At 29.2% G+C, this 22,902-nt stretch overlaps 4 protein-coding genes across 7 annotated transcripts; 2 read left to right on the top strand and 2 right to left on the bottom strand.

The window, feature by feature from the left end:
- Positions 1-266: 266 nt before the first annotated feature.
- LOC141454201 (uncharacterized) lies at positions 267-3,597 on the top strand. The gene has a single exon (XM_074128171.1). The coding sequence runs from the start codon at positions 2,188-2,190 to the stop codon at positions 3,016-3,018; it is 831 nt and encodes a 276-aa protein (XP_073984272.1). The 5' UTR covers positions 267-2,187; the 3' UTR covers positions 3,019-3,597.
- A 1,098-nt stretch (positions 3,598-4,695) lies between these two features.
- Positions 4,696-7,288, bottom strand: LOC141454199 (uncharacterized). The gene has a single exon (XM_074128169.1). The coding sequence runs from the start codon at positions 5,949-5,951 to the stop codon at positions 4,902-4,904; it is 1,050 nt and encodes a 349-aa protein (XP_073984270.1). The 5' UTR covers positions 5,952-7,288; the 3' UTR covers positions 4,696-4,901.
- A 121-nt stretch (positions 7,289-7,409) lies between these two features.
- Positions 7,410-18,141, bottom strand: Ctps (CTP synthase). Of its 4 annotated transcripts, none has more exons than XM_074128167.1 (14): positions 17,917-18,141; positions 16,990-17,160; positions 16,731-16,816; positions 16,493-16,624; positions 16,252-16,416; positions 15,972-16,126; positions 14,938-15,070; positions 14,770-14,858; positions 14,544-14,681; positions 13,654-13,814; positions 12,679-12,786; positions 11,957-12,172; positions 11,449-11,517; positions 7,410-8,496 (listed from the first exon to the last, which is right to left on the bottom strand). In XM_074128167.1, exons 1-14 carry the CDS (start codon positions 18,080-18,082, stop codon positions 8,486-8,488), a joined length of 1,800 nt encoding a protein of 599 aa, XP_073984268.1. In that variant the 5' UTR covers positions 18,083-18,141; the 3' UTR covers positions 7,410-8,485. The 4 variants fall into 4 exon arrangements, with proteins under 4 accessions (XP_073984268.1, XP_073984265.1, XP_073984266.1 ...); XM_074128164.1 differs by having other exon boundaries at positions 11,449-11,526; XM_074128165.1 differs by lacking the exon at positions 7,410-8,496 and adding an exon at positions 9,442-11,317.
- A 1,708-nt stretch (positions 18,142-19,849) lies between these two features.
- CREG (Cellular Repressor of E1A-stimulated Genes) lies at positions 19,850-22,556 on the top strand. The gene is made up of 5 exons (XM_074128176.1): positions 19,850-20,317; positions 20,398-20,552; positions 21,241-21,360; positions 21,991-22,072; positions 22,146-22,556. The coding sequence occupies exons 1-5, from the start codon at positions 20,146-20,148 to the stop codon at positions 22,292-22,294; spliced, it is 678 nt and encodes a 225-aa protein (XP_073984277.1). The 5' UTR covers positions 19,850-20,145; the 3' UTR covers positions 22,295-22,556.
- The last annotated feature ends 346 nt before the right edge of the window (positions 22,557-22,902 follow it).

A 22,902-nucleotide genomic window follows, 5' to 3' on the forward strand; every position in this document is an offset into this window, starting at 1 on the left:
GCTTTTTTTATTATTCTTTTTTTTTGAATTTAAAAAAAATTGTTATTTCTTTTAGTTTTTCATTATTTTGTTAAATATATATAGGGTTTATATATATTTTGTGTGCGTGTTAAATTAATACTTTCTTCTTATATGTTAAAAAGACATGAAAAGCATTACATTTAATTTTAATATTTATATGTACATATATCAAAACTTTTGTAAAGAAAGAAAAAAAAATATATTTAAAAAAAAATTGTGTTCATTATTGTACTATTGGGTCATTATTATTATTGTTTTTATTATTATTATTTTATTTTTATTTTTTGTAACAATCAATTGAAAATATGTATTATCAACAACATTCCACTTTACAGAGAAGCTCAACAACCTATATTTTTATTTTATTTGTAATTTAATTGAGAACAGACTACTTATTAAATAAATATTGTCTCGTTAATAAAGGGAACCCTTTAATTTTTGTTTCTTAAATTAATGCAATAAGTTTTACACGAAATATTTTTGAAATTAAATACGGTACAAAATAAAAACATGAAATAATTACTTTAAATATTGAATTCGAACATTTTTGAATAAATTAAAATGAAAGTGAGAGAAAAGTGCCTTTTTTTTAAATAAGATGTTGGATCTTTTTTCTTATTTTAAGAATTAAGAACAGTATTTTGATTGATTTTTTTTTTTCACATTATCTCACTTTATGTTATATTCTTCGACATAACTTTTTAGATATAATTTTATTTTATATTTAATATATATTTTTTTAATGCACTTGTTTAAAAAATTAAAAGAATAAAAATTAACGATTTCCTATAAACCTACTCTTCGCGATCCTGAAGTTTCCGGTCTGATCTTATCTATTTTTTTTCAAGTACATATATGTATATCTATTTTAGAGAAGGTGTATGAAATTACTAGGTACCAAATCAGGCCAGTGTTTCGGGAGAAGAATGGTATTCGTCTTAACGAGGACGCCGTGTTGCCAAAATTATGGAAGTAGTTCCCACTCCCTACCCACAGAAGGACAATGTTTTCCCAATTTTCCTGGACAAATATTGCTGTAAAAATTGTGCACATAAGTCAGTGCAGTGAGTACAAAAATCGTAGGGCCCATTTTCAAGAAAATCTTAAAAATGAGAGAAATCTCATTTTTCTAAAGCCCAGTTTTAGAATTTCGACCGCTAATTTTCTTTGAAAATGTTAGATTGGCCCATCCAAAGGAAAGTTCTATGTAATTTAACGTTTTTAAGCTAGATTGCTCACATAAGTACATACAATTTTTTGGGGCTCAGAAAGCCTTAATTTGTGGATTCATCATTTATATTTAAAATAGGCTTGCTATTTCTAAACTTAAAACAGAAGTAGGTTATCATTCTCTACATTCAAATTATATTCAAAGTTATTTTTTAAATTTTCAATATCTGCATTTTTTTCTCCAAAACGATAATATCGCTAAGGATGCACTTAATACTGTTTGAAGATGAATATATCAAATATATCTGTCCTGACTAGAGAAATGTTATTGATTGTGTTGTTATAACTCACAACCTTTTTATGGTTTAGAGTTCCCAGAATCGTAAATTTTATTAAGAATTTTAGTTCATTACTGAAAATATAACAAAATAAAGGTGTACATAAATAGCTTAGCAATGGTGAGGGATGTATAATGGAAGTAGAAGAAAACTTTTGAGGTAATTATAATTATAATGTGAAGTACGACAGAAACGTAGTTTAAGTCTCTTTCTACACCGAACTGATAAAACCACCATTGATGATGCTTGAAAACCCGAAATCTGTAAGATATATAAAAAAAAAAGTGCGTGCTGCGGATAAAATCACTGGTTTATATTATCCAGCACTGGACATCTAACCAATTATTCCACAATTATTCCGAAGCTAAAATTGTTCAATTCTTATTGTTGAACGCATTGATCCAATTAAGCATTATATTACCTTAACATCAGCTAATTATTTACTTTTATAAGTTGCCAGGGTATTATAAAATACAATAACATTAAAGATATTCCTGAGAATCTTTCTGCTAATATAAGTTCTGTTATTGCATATTTGCCTTAGAAAGTTGAAATCAATTCAATCAACTTGATTGAGTGGGGGTTTTCTATTATAGAAAAGTAATGGAAGTATGCATCAAGTTCACAGTTTACCGGGTAGCTTAGCGAATTCAACGGAATGCATTTTATCCTAAAGTTCATTATTTTATTTGTATTGCCTCTCGTAACGTGTAAGACAAATAGTAGTATCAAACGTAAAGTGGAAAATCATTCTGATAGCGATTATGCCATTTTCCAAGATTCTATTTCAGAACACACTCGTACTTCTAATAATAAAGTTCATGGTAACCAGGAATTAAGATACAGTTACGCAGCTAATCCTTTGCATGTGGAACAATCAAAAAAAGAAGAGAAATCAATAACTATCGTCAAACAAGTGCCTGTACCCTACCCAGTTGAGATAGTTAAAAAAGTACCTTACGCAGTAAAAATACCAATTGAAAGGCCAGTACCTGTGTCAGTAAATAAACCGTATCCTATAGAAGTTATAAAGGAAGTTCCGTACCCAATAAAGGTAAAAGTACCACAGCCGCTTCCAGTTGAAAAACATATTCCCGTACCGATTAAAGTGTTTGTGAATAAGCCTTATCCAGTGCATGTAGATAAACCTTACCCAGTTTTTATAGAGAAAAAAATACCACTTCCAGTTGAAAAAAAGATTCATTATGCAGTGAAAGTACCAGTTGAGAGACCAGTACCTGTACATATTCCTGTAGTAAAGACTATACCGTATGCAGTTGAGAAGAAGGTACCAATTGAAATCAAAGTCCCCTTTGAAAGGCCAGTTCCAGTTTTTGTAACAAAACCATTTCCAGTACCTATAGAAAAAAAAGTGCCGTATCCTGTTACAAAAATAGTTCCTTATCCTATCAAAATACCAGTGAAAGTGCCTTCACCATATACAATAGTTAAATATGTTCCAGTAAAAAGTGATAAGCATCACCTTTAATTAACATTGAGTATTTTACTTTTTCCATTCAAAATCTAAATACTCGTACGTTTTAGCAAATTTTTCTAAATGATTATATAAGTTGAATTAAAATCAAAATTAAAATATTTTCACTAGTGCTTGTACCCCCTTTTCACTAAAGTATTACATTTTTCTATAATTTTATCTCTTTTGTTTTGTTAAATCTATTTATAGCTTTTAAAATAAAAAAAAGATGCTTAGAAAAAGAGGTGTCTTTATATTTGTAGTAATAATTGCGCAACGATAGCATGAATTTATTGGACTAAAATGTCATATTGTTATATAATGTGCACAATAAATATGTTTAATGTAAAATTAAAAATCTAATTCTTAATTCAATTTACTAATATAGTAGTCACAATAAGCGTTACTGGATTTGTATATTTGTAAAATAAATATGTCATTATAAAAATCTGGTGAACACACTATATTCCTTTTTCACAATTTACATAAATTGCTACTTTAGAGCGAACTTTAGGAAAAACTGTCTTAAGAAGATGTATCTTGAGCAAATGCTGTAAAATAAACACTATGTATCTGTTTTATATGCAATGAGTAAACGTTTAAATTTTAAGAAAATCGCTCGAGAAAAAACTGAAAAATAGTTTCAGTAAAGTGGTACATTTGGTTATAAAAGCTTATTTCCGGGTTCAACTTAGAAGCAGTGTACGAAATATCAATCTTGAACTTTCTGCGATTTTCCGTTTTCGAGTTACGCTGGCTGCTCTCATAAATCAATTAGTAAACATCTTTTTCGGACTTAAGAAAATTCAAAATCTTTCCCTAGGAAAGAATGACTAGTTGATGTCCTAATATGTTCATATTCACAATGCAGAATAATAAGTGAGATATATCATATTAGTATGATTCTTCTACTTACTTGTCTCACCTATTTCTATTAATACGAGCATATATATGACTATATTTATAACTTACAGCGACATTTTGTTTTTATGTACATATGTAAGAGTGCTAAAATGTTCACATTTTGTATTGATTGTATACGCAAAATCTATTTTTCTGGGAATGTTGCGACTAACAAGCATTTTAGACAGTTGGCTTTGAATACTGATTAAAGCCCTTTTTTTTAAGAGATTATAGCCCATTGGTATAAACTGTAAGACGACTTTTTGGCGGCTGTTGGATTGATACCATTTCTTGAGTTTACAATTAAAAAACTTTTGCACTGAACTTCCAACTTCATTTAAGTAATTATTAAATGTTATCCTGCAAAGTAAGGTGCCATAACCATTGCAAAAAATGACAACGGATCCAAGAAAATGATATTTCATTAGAAGTAAAAATCTGCATTTATGGAAAATCCATCGGGAACTGTGATGAAGTTAACTTTTATACCAAAAGGAGACGCTTAAAATCTATATTCTCTTTACGTTCAAAAACTGGTCAAAAATGCTGTTTGAAACTTACCAACGATTTCGCTGGTCAAGTTCTACATACTTTACCACATCTTTTTGTAGATGCATTTTAAATCTCTATTCTCTATGAGTTCTTTTAGAACAAAGAAAGACCTTAAAACTTTAGCAGTTAAGCTTTAAAAAATCGGCTTTATTTTTTATATTTTTGAGGAGATGGTTGTTAGGAACTGCTAGAAACGTTAAAATGTCAATAAATTGACAATAAAACAGAGTTAGGAGGTTTTTCATTAAATAATAATTTAATTTAATTTGTACTAAATAATTACATTCTTCAATAATTACATCGTTTTAAAACTACTTACATTATAATTTCAGTTCATACTTCATATTAACAGAACATTAATGTAATTAAACTTTTTTTCCCAGCATTTCGCCTTATAGCTGCGATAATCTAAGGCCGCGAATGATCATTCATTTAAAACACATTTAAGAGAAAGTATCATCCACAATTATACTTGAATGGTCTGCTTTCTTAGGAACAACTATGGGCACATGTTTAACAACAGGAATTGGTACTTCAACCGGTACTTTGATCTCATAAGGCACATGCTTCTCTAGAATATATGGTACTTTTTTCTCAACGATGATTTTGTATGGTTTAAGAATTTCAACAGTATAAGGTTTATTTATAGGAACTTTTACTTCAATAGGTATTCTTTTTTCGATCGTGTATGGTACATGCTTTACAACTGGTACAAGCACTGGATATGGTTTATCTACGGGAACTTTTACCTCAAATGGTACATATTTTACCTCAGTTTGTGGAATTTTTTTTTCAAGATAAACATTATAAGGTTTAGGCACTGAAACTTGATAAGGTTTATTCACCGGTATTTCAATTTTAAAAGGAATTTTTTTCTCCACAATATATGGTACGGGTACATGAACTTTCGCTTTAAACGGAACCTTTTTCTCTATAGTAACAGGATATGGTTTGGGAACTGGTACTGGATAAAGTATATCCACGGGTATTTCCTCTTTGTAAGGTATTTTTTTCTCACGTGTAACTGGATAAGGAACTAGTATTTTTTTTTCTACATTAATTACCTTTAGTTTGGAATTCGTTTCTGAGTTAATCGATGGTATTTGGCCGTAATTAGAAACATAACTATTAGAAAGTAGACGTTGGTTTTGTTCACTCATTGTTTCACCTACGGATTCATACGAATCAAAACCAAATGCAGATGGGCCTGTAATCGTATCCTCTTCATGTTGGTCACTCGTCAGCCCTTCTGCAGTTGATTTGAGTACATTTTCGTAGGACTCATCTGATACTTCTTCAACATAATAAGGATTGTGATAATCTCTACCAAAAGAACTTCCGTTATGCCCTCTCTGAAATTCACCAATTGAAACGTTAGTTTGAAATCCCGTTGCTGATGGACCACTAATTCTTTCTTCCACCTTTTCGCCACTTTTCTCTCCGTGAGTGTGAACACAAAAACCAACTACTAGAACATACAGAAGTAAAGACATTATGTATTAGAAACGAAAGCAGGTTTGTGTGTTCTACTTTTATAGCTAACATCCCTTCTTCAATTTCCTGTTGAACTTGTTCATTTCATTTACTTCCTATTTCATTATTTTATTTATTTATCCAGTATCCTCTTAATAATACCTTTAAAAAGAATTGTTGATTTTATAATTTGAACGACTCCTTTGTAATGCGCAGTTAATGATTTGGTCTCATTTTTTGGCACGACCTTTTTAGTGTTCCATTTTCAGGATAACTTCACATCATGCTCCTGACAAAGATATCTTGAAGACGAAAGAACTCTAATAAAACTTACTAAAGACTCAATCTGGCATATTACAATTTTACTAAGCATTGAAAATAGGCGACCACCAAAACTGGGCATGACTTTGGCTGCAATTATATTATTTTCTACAAAGAGTCACTATAAATAAGAATAATGAGTGTCTAACTCAATTTAACTATGGAACATATCTTAAACAAATATATGTATAGCGTGGAAAATATTAAAAGAATACTAATGGATAATCATGCTTGTACTTTTAGTGGAATTTTCTTTCTCATAACTTTAATTTAAAGCATTGTTCAACGATTTAATGGTAGATTGTAAAGAAAGTGACCTAATGAAGTAAAGTTAGCAGAAAAAAGATCTCACAAGAGGAAGAGTGCCATTTTACTTAAGTTTTCTTCACTTATTTGAGATTTCATCGAAAACAGCCCCTAATATTTTTTTTAAAACCAGACACATTCATTAATTGAAACGTTTTCAATCAATTAAGGGCTCATCTGGAAGAGCGAGTCGTAAGGGAAATTCTGCAGTACCACTTTAGTGGAATCACCTATATTGACATTAAGAGGTTTAAATGTATTGCTAAAATTCCGTGTTTAAAGAAAATAGCATTTCCGGAAGTAGTAATTTCTGCAAATACTTTTCCTTTTAAACGATTTTCTTATTAACTAAACATTGACCAAATACTGATATGACATCAGTTTAGCTTAAAACATTTTTCGGAAATGTAACTTTAAAAGGGTCTCTGGAGCAATAAATCTAAAAGTAATGGATCCTTGAATCAGCAGTACAGTTATGTTCACATCTTCATTCTGAATTCCTTGAAGACGTTGCTGGAAACTTAAAAGTAAAATTATTTTATAATATGAAGTACAAAAAATATGTTTGTCAAAAAAAAAAATTATAAAAATCTTTTTATAATATAAAGTGTGACTTATGACGCCTTACCTTATGAAGAAGTGCGTGCGTGATTATAGTGTGGGCTATGTTGCATTTAAAATCGTTTGAAATAATATATATATTCAAATTGAGTTAAAGCTTAAGCGAGGAAAGTTCCGTTCAAATAGTGTCGCCATTTTTTAAGTAATAGCTGAATGCTGATAATAATATTTTACAACAGAATCTTCATTTTTATTTGTTGGTTTTTTAGGTAAAAAGTGAAAACAAAATATTTTGAACGGCATTGGACATTGTATTAAAAGTTTGGAAGTTACACCAAGAAGGTACATTATTCTATCAATCCCACGTTACAAATGTATTATGACCAAAATTGTAAAGCTATAAATTTATGAAACTTTTAAGTGGGTCCAGGAGAAATATTTCTAAATTGAAACAGAAAACTTTTGCATCAAAAAATTGAATGGACGCAATATAAAATACACATTGAAACGGTAAAATTGATAGAGGGAAATTGTTTTAATCTACTAATACTTGATTTCTTTTAAGGCTTGTTGAAGGAAGTGTTCATAGAATGAGCAACTTTCCTTTTTTAGTTGACAGGCTTGATAAAGAAACTTACTTATAAACATCTCAGAACAAATTTTTTTTTAAAGCGTACAAACAACTAGTTTAACGTATAATCCATTTTTGAATTACAATTTTAGTGTATTGTTTATTGTAATTACACGAATTCCACATATGATGATAAAAAGATGTTCAAATCGATCACTTCAGTTAGCGCTGTTCAACGAGAATATTTTTTAAAAAAGAAAGACATTACATTTATTAATAAATTACATTATTACTGTTAACTTACAAAAAAGTTTCATTCATAAACTCAACATAAATTAATTCCATTCATAAAGCACTAACGACAAGAGGAAATTATTGATCAAATATTTGGTTTTTAAGAAATAAATGTTTTAAATGTCAACACTTTTTACATTTCTTTATAAAGATGAAAATAGGGTTATATCTCAAAAACAAAATAATTAAGTTTGAAAAATGTCAAATAGCCACATACACAAATTTTAGGACAGATTAAACTCATTAAAACTAATTCTTCAGTTAAATCAAGCATGATGTAAACACATAAGATATTTTGAAAAACCAAACTAAAAATTTGAATGTGCATTAACAAAAATATTTGTAAAAAAAATTTTAATTTCCATAATACGATTTAAGGATGAATATAAATTGTGAATTTTCAGAATAACACTGGTTTGTTCAAAACTGACCCTTTGGCCGAATGCAACATCACAATTTCGTTCTTTTTCACATTTCTTTATTCGGATTTCATAATGAGATTCAAAATCGCTCTGGAAATTAAATATTTGTATTTAGCGCAAGGGAAATTGATGAAAAACATTTCTTTTTATTTTTTACCGAACATTGAAAGTGTAAGTTAATGGAAGACAAATCCAAAAATTGTCTTCGTAATTTTCAATTTATGTAGGTGACACCGATAACCTCTGATGAGAAATAAAAATCCGAAACCGGCAAGAAAAAGAAAAAACATGGATTCCACTCTGGACAAAATCAACAATTAAATTAATGTAAAATTTAAATTTCCTTTCGCAAATTTTATACAAAAGGGTTTGTAATATATAACTGATTTTTCACTCTACCTCTTGTCAAGAAATAGATATCACAGATAACAAATTATTTATTTATTAATTTTATTTTGTTACGTCCAATAACCAAATTAGTTGTAGTAAAAGGATGCGATTATTATTATAAATTTACGTAATTTATTATAAATTTCTCACATTAACCTTCCTTCGACGGGGAATCGAGCCCACAATATATTTAAACTTCCTCTCCACTAACTGCTCGGCTATTCTGGAGCGCAGGTAACGATATCATAAGGAGAATATCTTGATAACTCTTCCTCAACTATTTCTCTTTCATATTAATCAATACTTCATAAAAATAAAAAAATTCGTTTCGAAGTATATCGAAACAGTTACTGAACGATCAAGTACTGCCACTTGAATAAGCAATGAGAAACAAACAATTTAATATTGTTGCTTATTTATTTGTAGTTACAGATCGTTTATTAAAAGAAATAGCTCATACTAAAAAAGTTCGCCAATGTTATAGGCGTCATTACTGTTTCTTTATTTAGAAGTTACGTTCTAAGAAACAAAAGAAAAATTTAATCTTAAATTGAACTGATAAAATTCTTAAAGAACCCTCTTGAAAATGTTATTTTCTAATTAATAGAAAGAACTATTTGAAGTTATTAGAAAGTAAAACAAACGAAGAAATAAATTATTTGTATTTAAAAAATTCTCAGTACATATATTTAAATATGTAATCAAATAAAAATGTAGGTAATCAACTGCTAAAACATACCGATGACAATACAGTTCCACTATAACATTAAATGAACATAATTATTATCTTACAACGAATACAAGTAAAAGAAGAAATTTTTTATTTTAACAAATTTTGTATTATCAAAGTGTTGAAAACTCTGGTTTCCTTGTTTTTCAAATATAAGTGAGACTTCAAAATAAGTAAGAACAGCCATTATTCTCAATATATCAATTTTAGGGCAGCATTAGGAAATCTATGGTGTAAATGGTTTACGAAATTATTCTCGAATTACTTACAGTGCTACGAGTCAGAAGTGAGCTTCAGACATTTTTACTGCTTATAACAACTACCGTATGTTAGCCTATAAAAACATATATTTTATAAACATGAATTGGTATCAAAATGAAAGATCTTCCTTTTTTTGTATATTAAAGCGCGTCATATAAATAAGCACATTGACATTCTGAGCTTAATGCTGTTTTTACCAAGCTACCGGTCATAATTCTAATTACAAACAATTCAATCTATCACCATACGGATTGAAAGAAAAGTTTATTTTACTATAATCGCAATTCAATCAGTTACTCTAAATAAGTTCCATGTTCATTACAAACAATGAATATCCAGATTATACCTATTCAGATATATCTTTCTGCTCGAATATATTATCACATTTATATATACGAGTATATATATATTCTACATCATTTATTATATAGAGCCACATATTCTTTCTTGATTAGCTTTTGAAATGGGAGGGCGTTCTCTGTAACACTGACTGCAACAGGCGAATTAGAAGCTGTCATGGCACGCCCCCGAATAAGAGATTCTTTCTCTTAGGTCCCCCAAAGAACTGAATGGAGTCCGCCCTAGTTTTATGATGCATGGATGGACAACTTTGAAGTATATTTTAAGGTACGACAATTTTTACACAATCAATTTCATCAATATAATTCATATCCTGTTACTGTTTCAATTAAAGACTTCAGATCCTGCAATAATTATATATAATTTACATTAAAATATCACCTTCGACAAAAAAATTTACTTTACATCAGATGAATCAAAAAAAGATTTAAACAGAAAACTATTGTGTGAAAGGAGCAGTTTTTTAGGAATCAAAATAAGAGGATTTTTTTTTTCAAAATTTTAAACTACTTTTCTTATTTGGTATTTTTGTAGAAGAATTTACAATGTTTCGAGAGTGTTTTACAAAAAATTAACAATAATTATACCTTAAACAGAAAATCGTAATCCTACCCATTACAATTACAATCAAAAAACTGAACAAAAAAAGAGACAAAGATAAATACTTGAGCATATACGAATTTACGTCTGTTACCATACACAAAAACTTTTTTAAAGATCTTGAAGTGAACGCCTGGCCGGTAATTAGCTGAAATTTACTCAATTAGGTTCTTCTAGAGAACAAAAAGTTGGACCTAAATCAATCTAATGAATATCAATCACAATATTGATACTAATAATTTTGCTAAAGTTTTTCTACTTTCATTACCTGAAAGAATGTTGCATGAAATTTTTATTATTTAATAAAGTAATACGTCACGCGTAAGCATAAAAATAAATTCTTTTTGTAATAAAAATTAAATTTTAAATATTTTAAAAATAAAATATTTTTGTAAAATAAAGATCAAGTGAAGCTTATTTTGAAGTCCCAAATATTTTTTATACATTTGTTACAAATTTTTTCTAATTTAGTTTTTTTTTTTCATAACTAAAAGAACAAAAGAAATTTAGTTAAAATTATTAGACTTCATTGCCTTAACTTTAAAAATTGTTCAAATTTCTAAGTATCATCTAGAACCAAAAAATACATAACAAATAGCAATTTAAAAAAAAAATACTATTTTCATTGATTCTATTGAATCCTATTTCATTAAAAAAATAAATAAATAAAATAAAATAATAACATAATATATATTACGCACCTATGGAAGTAGAGGATACACATAGTTGACCAGTATGGTTCACCAGCTCATCAGTAATGTCTTCATCATCTGAAACATCTTCATTGAGATATTATTTTATAATTTTACATCACAAATATTTCCTTAAAATTTATTTAAACTGTATAAAACTCTGTTAGCGTGAGCAACACAAATTTAAACTAAGACTTAAAAATTCGGAGTAACAACTCCGCCATGTTCCTCGTTGATTTTAGAAGTTTAAAATTTTCTAGAGACCAACTTTGTATAAGTTTAAGAGGTTACTCTACAACAAATAATGCAAGAAATTCCAAGAATGGCACTCATTTAATCTGCTTCATGCACTCGAAATTTTAATGCAAGCGGATTGATTACAGCAGCAGCAGAATCGCATTTATATGAATAAGAATTCAAGTCTAAGGTAGTGATTGTTCACCACTTATTTCCGCGTTTAACCATGATAAATAAATTTCTTATTATTAAAAATTGGAACTTAATAGTAAATTAATACCTGATGAATCATTATCCGTTATATCCCTAGGAGACAGTCTACATCCTCGAGCTAGATAATTAGGTAGTTTACCTCCTGCAGCAAGAATGAGCCCTAAAAACGGAGGTGATGGTTTAAGAGGTCTTGAAAGATATTCCGGATGGAACTGTGTAGATACATAGTACAGGTGTTTATCTAATTCCGCGACTTCCATCCTTTTTCCCTCTTCACAATGTCCTAAAATAAAGGAAAATTTATTGGTATAATATGTTGTAAAGTACCACCAAGATTTGGCAAAAACACGATAATTTTGGAATGGCTTCAATTGATATTATAAGCGCCCTCCTCCCACCACTTAATGTAACCATTTCACATATATTGTGATCATCCATCTTTGCATTTAGCATTGTATTCCCTTAAAAAAAACAATTCTGTCATCGAGACTCAACAGTGAAAATTGCATTATAGGTATTATTTTTATTCATCAACGTTTATTATAGGTATGTTTCAATAATTTATATGTTTATTGTTATTTCTTTTCGTGCAAACATGCTCAAAGAAAGATATTCAGCTGCCATTTCTGAGAACGATTCAGTTATTGCCCTTGTTATTTTAACCTTAGAGAACACAGAAATTGAAGACCATCCCAAAGCCAAAAATAGGTTTTCAATAAAAGGAAACAGAACTAATGTAATAACAAACTTTATGTGACTTCCACTTCAAGTTACAACATTTATACTAACCAACAAATCTGAATCCGTTTTCTTCAAACTGTTGTATATAAGAAGGATTTACTTCGTACCTATGTCTGTGGCGTTCTTCTATTTTATCTTTGTTTCCATACAATTGCCCTAAGGTATTAATAACAAAACAATCATTAAACATTTAATATAACATGTAATTAAAGATTTTTATTTCTTGTTGCAAATTTCATCTATATAAAACTAATTTTTGTTTAAAGAGCAAGAGAAACATAGGTGTCTGCCAGAACGATTTTGAGGGTTGAAATTAATGGGATCCATACGGCAGTCATTATCATGTTTCTGATTTTCCATCATATTTTACGAATTGGGATAGCTAATAATTGCTTTTTTCTTAGGTTATTTCTTTAATAGAATTCCGGTATGAAGGACAAAGTTATTCCACCGAGGAACTGACACAGAAAATTCTTCACACTTAATCTACTACTGGAGCTATTCATCACAATCTGCAAAAGTTAATCGAGTCAACATTTGTAAAAATAACTTCCCAAAAAAGTAGACATAGGTAAATTTTAAATGATAAGTACAACTTGTCTGAAATACATCACGAACTACACCGCTAATCGAATACACAAGCATTTGCTTCTTTAATTTCAACAGAAAAATTGACAGCGTCCAATTAAAACATTTTCCGATGTGGGTATGTTGGACATATGTCTAAGAGTTCTGCTGCTCCATGAGCATAAAGTCCCAAGAGTGTTGGATAAAAAAAGTATTTGGAACTTTAAAAAAGGTACCCCTAACTTTCCTGTTACATAAATCTGTAATCTTCGTTAATAAATTTATTTTCAACCTGGTTAGAAAAACAACAATCTTTCTTTCTAACACTAGTAAAGTTAATGCTTATTAATTTATTTTATAGCGTAAAATTCTAATAGATCCGAAAGTTATTTATTACTATAAATTATATGATGAAATGTATTTTGATAATATATACAAAGATAAATGAATACTTACTCAGTATTGAATTAGTAGTTTTAAATATTGTTGTTCTCTTTCCAAGGCGCATACTGCCTCCCTTGTCTCCAGTATTATGTTCAGGCATTTCAACAACAACAGGTGATTCAGTGTTGCTGTCTATTTCTGTAGTATTTGCATTTTTCATGCCTAAAGCGTTCCTAAAACAGACAATAATTCAATTAAGAAAATAATTACCTAAGATTTTTATTATCTACCTATACTAAAAAATGTATTTTTACGTTTTTAAGATCTTGACTGCTCATATCAGATGCAATGTTCAAAGTGATTAACGTAATCGCCTACTTTTTCATGCGGTCGATCTACAATTACAGCCAATTAATTCAGAATGGTTTGTTACTTAACAAACAAGTAGCGAACAGATGCGGAAGCACATACTTTTAACATTTTTTTCTAACAAATAAATTTAACTAAACGCGGTTTTCGAATTGGGATCTTCCAATTACAAATACACGCTTCATAACCACTCGCCCCCTGTTCGAGGTGATTACTTTTTGCACTTCTCTGCTTTCTTCTCTTGGGATTCGTAAATACTTCGATTGCTTAGATCTACGATACTTCTTCGAAACGCTGATAAAAGAGAAGACATTTGATGCCCCCAAAAAATGTTTCCCATCTTTTTATGTAAAACCAAAAGAAAAGAAAGGGAACGGAGTTGTTAGAGTACTTTATTGTCACACGGAGAGTCCTCAGATTTTGTTTTTCTTCGTAGGAGCAACACATGTTTGGAAAGAATAATCTAACAATTAAGTAACAAACCATTCCGAATTCTCACAATGTAGGTAACGTTCATGCTGTATTAAATTCTCTTACTTTTTTACATTCAATTTATTTGTCTTAAAAATTTCTCTCTTAATTGTATAACTAACCTAGCAAATTCGATTACGGCAGCTTGAAGACCCAAACATATTCCTAAAAATGGTTTATTCGTTTCTCTACACCATCTACAAGCTTCAATTTTTCCTTCAACTCCTCTAGTGCCAAATCCTCCAGGAACCACAACTCCACTAAAAATACCCAAAAATATTTAGGTAATAATGATATTACAGCAGCAAAAATTTAATTTTTTTATTTGTTTTTATTTATGTTACTTACTCGCTTTTACAAAGCTGCTGCCAAGCTTCATGATAACACACAGGATTAGCTATTTCATTGTTTTTCTCTAAATTAAGAGATTCTATATACTGAAATTACGTTTCAGCTTGTTAGAATAAATAAATACTTTCTTACCTAGTAAGATTCAAATAAAGAAAACGGACTTACAATAATATTTACTTTGTACCCTGCAGAAATAGCAGCATGCTGCAGTGCTTTAGCTACTGAGGTATATGAATCTTCAAGCGTCGTATATTTACCAACAAGGGCTATATTAATCTCTCGCCTCAATGTGTCTACCCTATTTAAAATGAAATAAATACATATACATGACTGTTTTCTCTCTTTCTCTCTCTCCATATATACATTCTATATATATATTTGTACACATTGTCATTTTAGCAGTAATAATTTTAAATATTACAACTTTTTTTTGAAAATTCTCTAAATGGTCAGCTCACTCCTTTAATAACATAGTTTAGTAATATGAATGCCAATTTTAAAATAATTCTATCCCTCCAAAAACTTCCAGCGCCTACTTAACATATAAAAAGAATTGAAAGGCCCGTTTACATGAAATGCAAAAAAAAGAACTTCAAGTACATAACAGATCAACAAACGATCTCCTGAGTTTTTATCATTTCTGTCTTTCGCATTAACTTCGTAAACTTAATACCATTCGCTAAAAACATTTTAACTCTCAAAAAATCTTAAAATACATTTTTCTGACAAAACTTAATTTTAAAATCACGATATATTCTTTTAAATCATTGAAGAAGGTAAAAAGAATAGCAAGTAACACTTTTACATTAATTACCTTCTTTCTATTACTCTATTATTACTGGCACACCAGTCCAAATGTCTTCTGAGATTGTACAGTCGATTATTTCAGCAATTAGGAATTACTAATGCTAATAACGAATGATTCGGGGCACAGTAACTGACAAGAGTCCCTAAATGCTCGCAGTTCAGACTATTAACAAAGCTTTTATATAAAATTAATGGTTATTGTCAACACACATACATTTTCTTAATTCCTTGAGGATAAAAACCGAATATAAAATTCAATCCAAAGAACGAACTGGTCTCAGAAGTTGACTTATTGAATCTACATCTCACTACAAAACCAATATCGTTCCCCAAATTATTTTATTTTTTTTAAATTATCGAATGAACATTCAAAATTTCCTTTTGAAAATTACCTTTCTGCAATTGTTTTCCACTTCTGAATATACTTTCTTGGGCGAGGTGTAGGAATATCTAACTGAAGCCTCTTTTTAAAAAATTCAACAATTCCTTGTTTATCCATCAGCAATGGAACTCTATATATTGACGACACGTCATGAATGCAGAAAACCTGCAATATATTCGTTCTTTCTGTTAAAAATTTGCTTAAAACATCATTTTCTAAACATCTACTATTCGTGTGACAAAATATTTTTTATACATTAAATTTAAAATTTTCTTTAGGGGAAAAAATACCTGCTCTGGGGGAACATGACAGAACATAGATATTTTCGATTTTACAGTATCAGTTATAGGAAATTCACTTCTACAGACAATAAGATCCGGTGATAATCCTAATCCTCTTAATTCTCTAACACTTGCTTGTGTTGGTTTAGTTTTAGGTTCTCCAGTAGACTTAGGCTGAAAATGAAATGAAAATTTGGCATATATTGTTTCATTTCCTTGGTTATCAATAAGTAAATAAATAAATTCTTACTTGGGGAACCAATGATACGTGTGCACAACAAAAATTTTCTCTCGTTACTCGGAACTGAAATTGTCTAAATGCTTCAACAAAAGGCATGCCTTCGATGTCACCTATTGTTCCACCCAATTCAACAATACACACCTAAAAAAACATAAATTAACGACTCTTAAAAGGGTACGAAAATACAATTTCTCTATTTCAGGAAAGAATCTATTCGATATATCCTAATACAATAGATTGAACATACCTGTGGTTTGCGCCCATCCTGACTTACGCACTGTTTGGCTACTCTTTGTACCCATTCTTGAATCGTGTCAGTAATATGCGGCACAACTAAACATTTATAAGTAACACAAATTTATCAAACATTTTCTAAAGCATAGCTAAGGCACTTCCACAATATAAAGCATAGAAACATTCACTTCAGATTAAGAAAAGACGGGATATTTCCACACTCACACATCTGCAATATGTACAAAAAAAAGAAAGAATTAAATTAACGTTACCTTGTACAGTTTTTCCCAGATAATCTCCTTTCCTTTCTCTGGATATAACATGCTGGTATATTTTTCCTGTTGTTATATTATTGTCCTGATGTAAAGTTATATCTAAAAATCTTTCGTAGTTACCTAAATCTAAATCTACTTCACCTCCATCGTCCAGCACATAAGTTTCGCCTAAACAAAAAATACAATATCTATAATATATACCTGCTAATTGTAGTCAAAACTAAAAAGAAATTGCAGTTAAAAACTTCTTAATTTCCTTCACATAAGTGTAACTATTTAAATAAAAAAAATTTATTGAATACAATGTACAAGAATAAGAGTTGCACACAGTTCCTTTTAGGTATTTGGGAAAACATAAACTCGCCGGGTTCGTTCATGCAAAAACATTGAAAGAAAGAATATAACAAACCTTATAATTGTTACATGAAAAGATTTATTTCAAGTGCATCTATAATATTTAAGTTTTCTGTAAAAAAAATCCAACACTATTCATACTACCAAATCTACTTTAATATCCATATTGTGAGAACGCCTAAAAACCAAAATCTTGGCTATGATTAGCCCTGATTCATCAGACTTTGATATCTTTATCGATAAATAGCACAGAAAGCAAGAAATTATTGATAAGCTCCTCTCACATGCATCGAGTAATGACAATGTAATGAGGGTGACATTCGTCTATGGAGTGCAAAAGTTTAAACTTAAAAGTTTAAAGAAACCAGGACGAATAATAAATTTTTAATAGAGAGCAACATAGAAAAAAACAACCTACTATATAAAAGGTGAAGAAAAACAATCTATTTTAAAACTTAAGTTAATTTGTCGGGATCTAGATCTAAATAAGTATAAAAATCTGCGATATTAGTTTAAAAGATTATTTTAACTAAATAAAATTACAATGACTTTCAATGAAATGGAAGTTACCATGCTCGTAAGGAGAAAAAGTTCCAGCGTCTATATTTATGTACGGATCTATCTTTATAGTGGTCACATTAATACCACAGGCTTTTAATATTGTGCCAAAAGAACTTGCAATCACTCCCTTTCCTACACCACTAATAACACCACCTGTAACGAGAATATATTTCATTTCACTTCACCACGTGAAAAACTGTACAAAAGATTACCACGAAAAGAAGGAGTTTATCATTAGGTTACCAATATACTTTTTAACCGCGAGAAGATTGGAATGTTCAAAATAACCACCATGTCCAACTTAACATACATTTTTGTAAAAATTATATTAATTTTATGGAACCAGCTTATTTTATTACACATATTATGATAATAGGAATATTTAAAAAATATTATTTGAAGCATTGTAACCAACCTTAATTGAGAATTTATTATCAGCTAATCGGAGAATCATAAAAATTCTAGGGCACAATAGAACTCACAGTCACAATTTTTCAAATGTTAAAAGTAGGTGCATCAGGAAGTGCAGATTTCTCTTAATTTGTTCACTCTCAAAAAAGAGGTAAGATTCCTTTATTTTAATGGAAAGAATTTAAATTCAATTATTTCTGGCATATCTTTTGCCAATCCCAGTGGAGGATGTAGCTAATATGGCAAGATATATTTTACATTTCTCTGGTTTGTTTATGCATTAATAAAGTATGAATCACTAATTGAATCAATTAATTTATCAAATAAATGTATTCTTATTTTTAGATTAGCCAATTGTTGCTCCTGACTCCTGTACCTCATAAAATAAATATTTCCCTCTTCCGATGGATAGGGCTATTCGATAAGTGATTATGGGTCTTTAAATCACAGAAGTGGTGTACCTTTCCTTCATAATACATTTAATTCTTTGATGACTTAATAATAAAGGTAAATTTATATATATATTTTCCAAAATAAAGAACCAAAGATATCCAAAAAAAGTTTAAATTTATATATTTTCCAAAATAAAGAACCAAAGACATTCCAAAAAAAAGTCAATGAATACATATAAGCTGGAATATACAATATACAAACCTTAACAAATAAAACAAAATATTCTATTATGGACTGCCACACATCTTTCTCCTCATACAATTCTCAAATTTCCGATTTTTCTGAAAATATTATTCGTAACCATATACCATTTATTAAAAAAAAAAGTCGAAGAAAGTGTGAAGTCCTAGAACCCCTGCTTATAGTTAATTTCATAAACAGAATTTTAACTAATGGTGTGTTCTTGAAGGGGGCTCACAAAAGGTAAAATAAAGTTCTTGGAATGGTTTTGTCGTCCGCTCAAGCAGGTTCATTATGAAGTCATATTTCTTCAATTTTTTCTCTTATTAATAGATGCTAAGTAACCATTTTATTCTAATAAATAGAATGGTTTAGAATTCTAAAGTTCAACATTTGTGAAACCATATTATTATCAAAATATAATACTTATGTTAAATTTAAAATATTTTCGATACACGGAATAATATAATTCCATAATTTAAAGCTGTTAATTGACATTGAAAATTTCCTAGAACATTGAGGGTTTTTCTCTGGCAAAAATAAAAATGTAAAGATCCTTATTGTTTTCTCTTAATGTTGGCAAAATAAGATTCTTATTCACTAGTTAATTAATGTGGCTAGAAGGTTATATCTTCCAGTGTACGTTTAACAACGCTGGAATTTTCGAAGTGAAATTCTAGTGTCTTCATTTAGGTAGAAATCTATGTAAATGGAAAACACAGGCTTTTTTAAATTTGAGTTACACCTTTTTTCACATAATTGATAACTCCTCCCGGAGTCATTCTCACGATATCTCTTGAAGAACTTTTATATGTAATACTTTTTTTTGCTATAAACTAAAGAAACAACTACAAAGTACCAACTCTAACGTACCAAAGAAGGAAGGTTATTCTGGGTTACAATATCAAACTTTATATGAATGGTCCTTGCTTTGGAGGTTTGGTGCCCAACCTAACAGTTATGAAAGAAATTTATTAAGAAATTAATATTTTAATTGCAGTTATTTTAATTTTTTTATAATGAAATAAAACTAATTTTTTATCCGAAATATTTAAATTTTTTATCAACATAGTCAATCAATTTAAACAAAGCTTATCTCCAGAATGCTATCAGATAATCGCAAATCATTGTCAGTGATAGTGCAGTAGAACATTTTTTAGTATTTCAGAACTCACATCCGCAGCAATTATCATCATGAAGTACATCATATTTCTTTTAGTTTGTTCTCCATTATTTATTGCCGCTAAAGATATATTCAATTTTAATATAAAGAATGTAAATTCTATTATTTCTGAAATAAAATATCCTCCACCGCCACCAGTTGAGCAGGCAGCTAAGATGGCAAGATATATTGTGCATTACACTGGTCTGTTAAATATGACTTAGTATAATAATTTTTAACTTAAGGAAATATTTAATTTTAACTTTTAATAATTTTATTTTTAGGATGGACAGCCCTCGCTCATGTATCACATCAAAAAAATATTTCTGGGCTTCCAATGGCAAGGGTATATTCCATGAGCGACGGCCCCATACTTAATAGTAGCGGAGTTCCGTACCTTTATACCTCTTTTTTCGATGGAGTTCCTAGAGACCTAAAGGTAAACTTAAATTACAAAACTTACATGTAATACTTAAATTCAATTTCGTAAGATTGGATTCAATAATTTTTAAACTAATCGAGTACTCACAAAACGAACAGTATATTTCAGAGAGTTTCAGAATGTATATGAATAATTCTTTAAAAACTGTACATTAGCACAAATATGTACATTTAATTATAATTTACTAAACAATTTCTTTGGGCGTTTGTACACTGCCTTAAGTCGCAAAGGAAAATACAAATAACAAGTAATGCAACTTCCATAGCATCAATTAGATATTTGGGTCTTTACTAGTCATGTCTATTTATACATGTATAATATACAAGTATATTTATGTATATCATCATTGTTCTTTTTTTATGTACTAGGCAAGCTGAAAGAATGTATGTTTACTTGCTACTAAACTTCCAAAGTATTGTAAAGACATTTTTATTAAATATTCCAAATATTTATGCTTGTTTAAATGAGAATTCTACGGAGGTACTTTCAAATAAGTTTCCGAAAACTATCTTTGCTCGATTTTGTTTGAACATAAGTGGTTCAGTTTAATTTAGTATTTTTTTCATTCTTCTCTCCGATTCAATTAGTCATATTTAGTGTTTCTACATTTTATTCATTACCTTAAATAGACAATTACATAAATATTTTATTCAACAAATAATTTTTGCTCATGTATGACAATCAGAAAGACAACAGATGCTCAATGACGATGTCTTTGGCTGAAGGAAACTACTGCGCTAGTAAACATTATGATCCTGAAGATCCAAGATGTGCTCAAGTTATATTGACCGGAAACTACATCTTTGTAAGTTATAATATCTAAAATATTTTAAATTTAATGTAAATATTATATTGTGATGATTATATTATGATTTCACAAATGTTGAACTTTAAAATTCTAAACCACTTCTTTGCACAAAAAGGAGAGTTGTATTGAAGTTTTATTGAAAGTTCAGTTCTATTAGAAACATGTTTTACTTCCATTATAATATGAAGTATTATTTATTTCAAACTTGTATAGTTTTTGTTTTTTGAACTCAGGAACTTCCGAAGTTGTTGAAAAGTCGAGGAGCTAAGTCTGCTTTTGAAAAATTATTGAAATAATTTGCCCATGGATTGATCTCTATAAAAGCAGTTGTGTTCGAACTAGAACGCGTACTCGAAATTAATTATCAGTTCGGGGTACAATAAAGAAAATAAAAATAAAAAAAGTTAAATAATAAATAACTAAATCAAAATTAAAAAAATATCAAATAAAATGCAGCAGTGGAACAGAAAATCAGAGCAGTCTTTGCTTTGTTATTGTTTGAAATTAATGTAAAATTCTATTTGCAGAAAAGAATAATATGTCTTAATATTTGTCAGTGATTCTCCTGCCTGATTTTTATTATTATCATATTTTTTTCTGTTGCTTCTAAATAAACACTTTTATTAGGTTCAAAACAACACTCAAGAATGGAAATTTGCGGAAGATGCCTTATTTTCACGCCATCCTGCTATGAAAACTTGGCCAGAAAGTAAGATTCTATATTTTGAGTTTAAATGGTAATTAATTAAGCATCAATCGTAATTAACTTATTCATTTTTCAGGTCATCATTTTACATTTGGTAAACTAGATATTAAAAACATAATCTTAGTTGATTACTTTGGTGGTAGTAAGTATCCTAGTGTGGAAGATTATTTTAATGCAAGGCCAGATGAAGGAATTTTAAAATCAATTTTTGTTGAGATGATTTGATTTTATATTTTTATTTCTAACATTAAAATAGATTTTATAATACTTTTATTTTATAATTAAAGAAAGTAATCTTTATAACTTTGGTATACAGTTTACAATACATACACTACTATATTACATTAGGCAGTCTTCATACATTCATATTTAATTAATACATAATTGTTTTTTTTCTTCTTTCTGTCTAATTATAACATTGTCATTGTAACCTTAGACCATAACTTGACTTTTGAAAATTTAAATATATGTAAATGTTTTTTATCAAGCTTCGTATCGATTTTTATATTTCTTTTGCTTCCCAGAATTTATGCCTTAAGAAGTATGATGCGCTCTAATTCAATTCTTTTTCCCCAAAGAAATAATAATCTTCATACATATAGTTTTATGAGACATTTCTAGTAGATATGACGAAGAAACATCCATTGGGACAAAACTATTTTTCCAGTTGCTTTCTAGGGTTACTAATTATTAATTTACTCTTCAAGTGCTTACGATAGATGGGTACCAATTGATGTTACTTTGATTGCAGTGCTATGGGGAACAATACCACTCGGGTTGCAGTAAATTATAGTGTCTTCCTATTTTTATTTCACAAAAAAAAGCATATCAAA

Source organism: Rhodnius prolixus, unplaced genomic scaffold (assembly GCF_049639745.1).
Source record: "Rhodnius prolixus isolate KJV_2025 unplaced genomic scaffold, Rpr scaffold_9, whole genome shotgun sequence".
In the NCBI taxonomy this organism is placed as follows: Eukaryota; Metazoa; Arthropoda; class Insecta; order Hemiptera; family Reduviidae; genus Rhodnius; species Rhodnius prolixus.